This window comes from Myotis brandtii, unplaced genomic scaffold (assembly GCF_000412655.1).
Source record: "Myotis brandtii unplaced genomic scaffold, ASM41265v1 scaffold743, whole genome shotgun sequence".
NCBI classification, from domain to species: Eukaryota; Metazoa; Chordata; class Mammalia; order Chiroptera; family Vespertilionidae; genus Myotis; species Myotis brandtii.
Genome location: NW_005370960.1, coordinates 939913 through 948565, shown reverse-complemented (window position 1 = coordinate 948565; position 8653 = coordinate 939913). Strand labels below are relative to the sequence as shown.

General features: G+C 57.3%; 1 protein-coding gene across 1 annotated transcript in view; it reads left to right on the top strand.

Moving 5' to 3' along the window:
* Positions 1-8653, top strand: part of ABCA13 (ATP-binding cassette, sub-family A (ABC1), member 13) — a 132498-nt gene that overhangs the window by 56746 nt on the left and 67099 nt on the right. The window contains exons 26-30 of the mRNA XM_014530520.1: positions 101-430; positions 1857-1926; positions 3478-3609; positions 7205-7342; positions 8171-8351. Of these exons, the coding sequence (XP_014386006.1) occupies positions 101-430; positions 1857-1926; positions 3478-3609; positions 7205-7342; positions 8171-8351 (851 nt within the window). The remainder of the gene's footprint in view (positions 1-100; positions 431-1856; positions 1927-3477; positions 3610-7204; positions 7343-8170; positions 8352-8653) is intronic.

The window sequence follows — 8653 nt, the reverse complement described above, 5'->3', positions numbered from 1 at the left end:
CCTGGCGGGGCGCCCACCCGCCAGCTGCCTTCCCCCAGGACGAGGATGGACCCTTCTTCCCGGGCACCCACTGCTGTGGTAACGGCTTCCTCCCCCGCAGCACCTGCGGATGATGGGGGTGCACCCGGCCACCAGCTTCCTGGCCTGGTTCCTGGAGAACGCGGCGGTGATGGCCGTGGGCAGCGCTGCCCTGGCCGCCGTCCTGAAAGCCAGCGGCATCTTCGCGCACAGCAACGCCCTCATCGTGTTCATCTTCCTGCTGGACTTCGGGCTGTCGGTGGTCATGCTGAGCTACCTGCTGAGTGCGTGCTTCCGGCGGGCGCCCACGGCCGCGCTTGGCTGCAGCCTGCTGTACATGGCCAGCTTCCTGCCCTACGTCGTGCTGCTGGTGCTGCGCAGCCGGCTCAGCGCGGCCGCCCAGACGCTTCTGGTGAGTGTGTGGCTTTGCCAGACGCCCAACGAGACAGAACTCCCCCACCCACAGCACACATCGCCGGGCCCTTTCCGCCAGCGGCCTTCTGGTCTCCTTTCCTCAGGGGTCCTGCTGGGGGCTGGGAGTTTCTCCCCTCACAGCCCCTCCCGGGGAGACGGGGCGATCCCCAGTACCCACGGGAACATGCGCTTCAGGTCTGCTCCGCGCGTGGGGAGAAACGCAATTCCATAGCTATCGTAGCGTAAGCAGCCAGCCTTCTCCCGGAAGCTCCATGAATGCCCGCGCATTAAGTGGAAGTCTGTCCGTCAGCAGAGTCAGGCTTTCCCCACTCAACGCGCCTCCGGAAGGAGCGGCAGGACACGTTCAGGTCTGACGTGACTCGGGGAGAAGACAGTGCCGCTCGCTGGTGGGCACGTGGTTGGCGGGGAAGGGAAGGATCGTCATGAACGGGTCGGGCTCAGCGCGAGAGCACGGGGCAGTCTCACGGTTCACCCCCTGCAGGTGCGGCCTCGGCTGCCTGTGGCCTCAGTGGTGGGAGGGTCTCCTGCTGGTGCCGACCTGAGGGTAGAATATTCTGTGTGAGCCACATCCCTTTCTCCAGCATCAGTAGACCCCTCTGTGCCCGGTCCCCGCGGGCCACGCACACAGCACCGTCTGCGTGCAGGCGGACAGGCGGACAAGCGGACAGGCGCTCCTGTTGGGCGAGCATCGTGTGTGTGGCCTGGTGCCGTCAGTGTGACTACTTGCCTTTTGCCTGTGAAAACCCATGGCCCACGGTTTGGGGCTGGTGCTCAGTGTTTTCAGGGGAATGAAAGCCGCTGGGGCCGTGCAGGGCCCGTATGCTCTCCATGGAGGAAAAGGGCCGTTCACGCCGCACGGGTTTCAGACGCTGCGGCTGGTCTCACGCCCATCTCGTGGGGAAGGGCTCCCTGCAAAGTCTGATTGCCTCTTTGCATGCTCAGGTGGTTTCCAGCCGGGAAAAGCCTGCCTCTGGTACCTTATGCTTTAGTAACGCGAGGCGCCTTTCCAGCCGCCTTCCTGACCTGGGAGCTCTGCCCCGGAAGCGGAGCGGCGGTTCCCTCGAGCTTGATCGTCCTGGCACAGGACACGTGCACATCCTCAGCCTGCGCTGGGCTGGGGCCTCGCTCAGCACAGAACATAGGACAGGCCCTGCCCGTCCCCGGCCGTGTGCCGCATTCTGCCCCCAACGTGGGGTCATCACTGCAGGCGCTGCAGGAGAGAGAGCATTCCCTTCAGCGTTAGAGACGAGCGTGTCCCACGCGTCTCCGGAGGCTGACAGTGGGCTGCGTGTCCAGGTGCGGACACTGGCATACGGGGTCCTTAGGGGGAACTGCGTGGCGCCGTGGACACCCTGTCCCGTCACGCACTAGCGGCTGTTTCTCTCTCTCATCGCTCCACGCAGTGCCTCCTCTCCACGACCGCCTTTGGACAAGGAGTGTTTTTCGTCACGTTCCTGGAAGGGCAGGAGGCAGGTAAGACGACGCACCATTAGAGGGTTTGCAGGGTCCTGTTGTGGGCGGGACAGTAGGAGGTCCCCACCCCAGAGCAGGGCCCTTGGAATGAGATGCTGGTGCTCAGCGTGGCTGCGCAGCACCTCCCGCGTCCAGCTGCCCTGGCCCTCAGAACGCTCGGGAGTAGCCACGGCGCCGTGGCCCAGCCACTGCCCGGTCAGCCCACCAGCCAATGCCCGGCTTTTCCTCACGGCACCCCGACACCCCGTTCCCTTAGCAACCTTCTAATGCTTCCAGGAACGGGGTATGCACACGCCCGGCTCTCAGGGTCCTGTCGAACTGGACTCTGCCTCCCCGGGTCTCTGCCCACTTTCCTAGTTTCTTTCCCATTCTCTCTCTCACGTGTCAGCCTCCACTGCGGTCTGCCCGCTCTCGTCTCTGCGTCCAGAAAGGGACTTAACCAGTGCAGAGAGGGTACGATTATCCACTTTACTCCCATGGTTGCATCCCTATTAATTCGGCCTAAAATAACATTTTAAAAAATTGATTGGCAGCCTTTTTCACTTATCTTGAAATTTTGACAACTGACATCCTAAGCCAGCCGTGGGCAAACTATGGCCTGCGGGCCGGATCTGGCCCGTTTGAAATGAATAAAACTAAAAAAATAAAAAAGACCGTACCCTTTTATGTAATGATGTTTACTTTGAATTTATATTAGTTCACACAAACACTCCATCCATGCTTTTGTTCCGGCCCTCCGGTCCAGTTTAAGAACCCATTGTGGCCCTCGAGTCAAAAAGTTTGCCCACCCCTGTCCTAAGCCAGGACAGACATATATTTCTTCCATGTTTATATGGTGTTTGTGAACACTTACCGTTAAAATATACGCAATAAATGCAACTCACCTCCAGCTGCTGTGTACTCGCCCTTTCACTGGGCGCTGGTCTTGGAATTCTCGGGCATTTCAGCAAAACACGCTGAGCCGTTTGCCATTTCACACGGAGGCTGTGCCGAGACAGGCGTGCGAGCCAGGCCTCCGAGCGCCCGCAGCGGCTCCGAAGCCAGCTGGTCCCGGGAGGCGGAGGGAGCAGTCACTGTCAGGCCTTTGATCATTTCGGACAAATTCCCACAAGTGTCAGCATTTATTCTGTGAGTTCTAGGCTTGTCCTTAGGGGACTGAGGAAGAGGGATATCTTACTTAGCGTGTATTTTAACCCGCAGTAAATTGCAAATGCACTGTAAGAAATAATGGTCCTAGCCCGTCCCAGGCCTTGTACGTCCTGTTTATATATTTCCTGAGAGCAGACACAATGGTATAATTTAGGGTCTGGATTGCAAGGAGCCTTCTTTATCTTTTTGTATCACATGCCTATTTTCTCAAAATCAGTAAATGAGGAAAGCACCTTTCAGAAAGTTTAAATGTTCGATATTAATGTTCATGGTCACTCTGCCTGTAGCATTGAACCCAGCGCACCTCCTTTGGCTTCAGCTGCTGCCAGCTCTGCCAGAGCCTCTAGGACTAACACCCCCATCTCCCCTCCCCGGGGCTGACTCTGCCCTCCCTCCCTCCAGGGGTCCAGTGGGGCAACCTGGACCAGCCTCCGGAGCAGGCGGGCATGGCGCTCGGCTGGGTCTGCGGGATGATTCTGGTCGACTCGGGCCTTTACTTTCTGTGTGGCTGGTACCTGAGCAGCTTGGTTCCTGGTAAGACGCCTACACTTTGTAAGATGACAAAATGAACTTAAAGTGAGTGAGCTACTGTGCTGTTGCAGTAAAACTGCTGTACCAGAGACAGAGAGAGGAAATGTGGGTGTCTATTGTTTAAGTAATGCTGACTTCCTCCAGTCAATGTATACATTATTTTTTAAAAATATGTTTTTATTGATCTCAGAGAGAAAGGGAGAGGGAGAGAGAGAGAGAAACATCAATGGAGAGAGATTCATGGACCAGCTGCCTCCTGCACGCCCCCCACTGGGGGTTGAGCTCATAATCCAGGCATGTGCCCTGATGGGAAATCAAACCATGACCTCCTGGTTCAGGGGTTGATGTTCAACCATTGAGCCACACTGGCTGGGCCTAATGTAGACATTTATATAACTTTAAGTTATGTAACATGTTAACATAATATACTAAAACACAAATTATTTAATTACTTTTTAAGTTATGTAACATGTTAACATAATATACTAAAACAAATTATTTAAATAAAATACTAAAAAAGGAAATTTTTAATTGATGAAATGTTTCCAAAAGATAGCTAGACATATAAATTAATAATAATGTTCAAGGATCATTGAAAATAAGGACAGCAACTGGTGATGGTATAAAACCTTCCTGTAACTCGACGAGGATGTAAACAGTGGAGCCCTCAGCAGAGCAGATGGCAGCGCTCAGTGGCCAGCCCACTCGTGAGCCAGTCGCTCTGCAGTGGCGTTTGCATGTCAGTCAATGAGAAGAGACACGTATTCAGTTAACCTACTAGGGAGGAAACCAGACTCGTTCATGGTTCGTCAGAAACAAACATCGTGAGAACAGTGAGTCAATAGGAAAAGCACGGTCGTTAAAGGAGGGGAGGTTTTTCTAAACACCAAAGACGTAAGTAATGAAAATCAATCGCGTTTCATTTATAAGAATTTAAATCAAATTGCAAATAGCCAAGTAAAGTTATAAGACAATTTATAAGCTTATAAAACTAAAGAAAATGATAACATTCTCAAATCAGATTTTAAAAAGACATATCTCAGTATTTAGTTAACAATTTTAAAACATCATAATTTGGTTTAAATGCCAAATGGTTGTTTATGTGGACTTATGCGACATCTTTTTTCCGTTGTTAATTTTTCTGCTTTAAACATGCACTTCTCCTGTAATGCAGTTAAACTACAGGAATTGACTATATGTTTTATATTTCATCTTTTCAAAACGCGAATGATTTAATGAGCGCAGAGAGCAGGCATGTTGGGTGTGGCCCCGCAGCTGCACAGCAGGGAGAGGCGTGCTGGGAGCAGCCGCTGGTGTTGCTGGGAGGAGTGAGCCTGGACGCGTCTGTCCTCCTCTTCCTTAGAGACGGGTGCGAGGATGGGTTCTGCTCTCCCTGGGAGGACTCGAGGGTCAGAACAGTGGTCATGAGGCCCAGAGCGGGTGGGGCAGTGTCTTTATGAAGGTGGCGCTGTGCCCTGGGGAGAGGAACAATGGTGAGGGATGGCCCTCGGGTCTGAGCGGGCTCTGCCCTGGGTCCCATGCCCTCGCTTGCTGCCAGGGGCGCCCGTGTGTCCCCTCGCTCTTCCCTCTTGTCTGGTAGCAGGTAGCAGTCCCCGCCCCTCTCTCAGCGCCCTCCCTCCAGCCCTGCTTCCCCTGCCAGCGCGTGTGCAGCACAGCTCGTGTCAGTGTCTGCTGCTTTCGGCTCTGGCAGCTCTGGATTGACACCTGCCCAGATTTGCGCCAAGTTTTGCAAAAGCCCTGCTCTGGGGAGGGGAGCTCTGATGAGGGGCGTGGGGCGGGGAGTGGAGCATGATCACGGGAGCCCTCAGCACCCATCGGTGCCCCCGCCCCTCGTAGGGAGTCTCTTCCCACGAGCCCACGTGTCCTGCTGGCCGTCCCTCTGGAGACCCTGAGCAGCACCCGAGAATAGTCACGTTCACGGAGACGGAAAGTGGGTGGTGGGCGGAGGGAGGTCCTGGAGGGGTTGGACAGCAGTGTGAATGCGCCCAGCGGCCCTTTAAGCCATGAAGGCGGTGTGTTTTGTCACATACATTGAAGACCAACACGAAGACTTGGGGTGCAGAAGTGCACTTTGAGGTCACATCTGGAGAAACTCCAGTGAAGGAGCTGGTGGGAGCCATGGAGGAAGGTGGCTCGGCTCAGGGAGGCCGATCTGAGCGATGGGGTGTCGAGTGGGTCCTCGTCGTGGGAGTCAGTGGGGCATCAGCCACGCCGGTGGCTCAGAGGAGCGTTGAGTTTTATTTTTGCAGAAGCTAAATGAAGTAGCTTGGGGCTCCGGGGACAGGACACCTGAATGCCAATTGGGAGAAGTTTCAGGAAGCCCTTGGCGGGTGGAGAAGGCTGGGGATCTGTCCCTTCCTCCCGGCTCTCCTGCTCGCGGGCTCCTGCTCGGTGCCTCCTGAGGGGAGGCTGTGTGTCAGCCCTGTACCCAGCAGTCCCGGTGGAGCTCACGGCAAATTTCTACCCATAACATCTGCTCGTGAACTGGAGCAGTTCCCTCGGACCCAGCCACACCCAGCCAGCTCCAGCCAGGGCCCAGACCGGCGGCTGGCACTGTCTCTACCTCCCCTGGGCGGTAGATCAATGAGGGGCGTCCCCGGAGCGCCTCCCCTCCCACCAGGCGCAGCGCCGTGTGTGTACCCCAGTGAGCGAGGCCCCAGCCAGTCACTTCCACACCACACAGGCTCGCAGAGGCAGACACTGGGTGTGGTGCCCCCTTTGAGTGATGAGCACCCCCCTCCACATCTTGCTTTCAGAACGCACCTGGGTTTAGGTCTCTCTCTGCTGCTGTGCAACCACGTCGAGTGGCTGCCTCGCGGAGACGGAAGGCCAGGGTCTGCTGCTGCACGAGGCCAGGCCTGCACGTCTCTCCCGGCCTCGGCCGCCAGGAGGCTCCCGAGCCGCAGCTCACGGCACACCTGGCCACTCGGGCTTCGTGTCTCAATCTTCTTCACATGCGTGCGGGCCACTCGCATCCTCGGGTCTGTCTGACGCCCCTGCCTTCTTCCATCACTGCCAGTGTGGGGCTCGGCTGATGGGTTCCCAGCCTGGGAGGCGAGCTGGGGCCTATGTGGATGCGCAGCCACACTTGGTGGTGGGCCGGCGCGGAGCGGGCAGCGTGCACGGGAAGCAGGGCACAGGACAGGGAGCTGGGAGCCCCGGTCCCGCCAGCCTGGGTTTGGCGGCTCCCGTTCATTTACGTTAGTAGATCAATGAGGGGTATCTTTAAAGTCCAGATAGGTTAGAGCTGGGCTGGCCTAATGAGCAAATCACCATTAATATCCAACTTACTTCTAATGTCCTTCTCCTAACTCTGCAAGGCCTCTCCCAGCTGTCTGCTTTCCGCCTGTATTGCCACCTGCTCCGGAGGCCGCAGGGGGCAGGGGAGGGAGGGCCCAGGTGGCCCTGTGCAGTGAGGAGGGGTCAGGCCCGAGATTGTCGCTGGCTCGTCCATGGCACGTGTGTGGAACGTGTCGGCATGGAATAACGCGGTGTTCAGAGTTAGGATGTCCTGTTACAGGGTGTTGTTCTGAGTAGAAAAGAGCTGAATGGGTCTGACCGGTGCCTCGTTTCCCAGGCTCCGGGGGTGTCCAGAAGCCGTGGTATTTCCCCTTCATGGCATCCTCCTGGAAGGGCGCGTGTGGCCTGGCCACCCGGAGGCCGTGTGCTTGGGCTTCCAGGCTGTTCTCCCTCCGTGAGGACGTCGGGCACACAGGTCTGTACAGAGCGGCGTGGGGGCACGGCAGACACTCAGGGTTTCCCGGGGTTTCCCACATCCTCCCCTGGTGCTTCCCTGGGGGCGCATCCTGTTCCTGCTCCCGGGGAGCTACGGGGACAGGCAGGAGGGTGGCCCCTCTGCCCAGTCCTGCCATCCCTGGGCCCCGTGGGAGACGACGGCTGGGCATCCGAGTGCACAGGCCCTCGGGACGGTGGCTCTGCAGTCAGTCTGTAGAGGGATGGTCTCCCACGTCACACGGGGAATGGGAGCCTCTTAGGAGATCGGGCGCAGCCAACACCTTTCCCTCCTCCTCCCGAGGCTATTGCCTGAGGACGTTGTGGTGTGTGACTAACCTGCTTGCTGCTGTCCTCTGCAGATGTACATGCAATGTGTGCCGGTGTGTGAGTGTGCACGTGTACATGCATGTATGTGCACATGCATGCGCGTGGGTGTGTGCATGCATGTGCCCATGTGTGTGTGTGTGCATGCATGTGCAGATGTATGCATGCGCGTGGGTGTGTGCATGCATGTGCCCATGTATGTGTGTGTGGGTGTGCATGTGCGTGGGTATGCGTGTGCATGTATGTGCAGGTGTGTGCGTGCTTATTTTTGTTTCATTACAGAATGGATACCATGAGGGTACAAACCTTTGTGGCCAGAGGTTTCACTTACTTGTTGCCGTTATGTAATTTGCCTTTTGATTTTGGTGAAGGGAGATTTTTGCATGTTTCACATGTTTTGGAGCCAGAATTCATGTCTGGGGCCATGGCTGGGTCACTGCACTGTGGGGGGTGCCACCCCTCAGGTGTGTTTACACCTTCACAGGGTCGTGGCCTCAGCACGGGAAAGGGGCGCGGGAAGGAGGCCCCCTGGGCGTCACCCTGGTGTCCGTGACCAAGGAGTACCAGCCCCACCAGGCGGCCGTGCGGGACCTGACCCTCACCTTCCCCAGAGGCCAGATCACCGCCCTGCTGGGGGCCAACGGCGCCGGGAAGACCACCGTCATGTGCGTCCCCTTCCACCTCGTAAAACTTGGGGCTCCCCTTCCTAAACGCCAGTCCACCGAGCAGCGAGGCTCGGTTCCTTTCTCACGGAGGAAGCATGGCCCTCTGCCCTCTGCGTGGCCCTCTGCCCCCTGCTCTCTGCCCTCTGCTCTCTGCCCTCTGCCCCCTGCCCCTGCCCTCTGCCTCTGCCCCTGCACTCTGCCCTCTGCTCTCTGCCCTCTGCCCCCTGCCCCTGCCCTCTACCTCTGCCCCTGCACTCTGCCCTCTGCTCTCTGCCCGGTTGCTGTGGGCCCCCCCCCCCCCA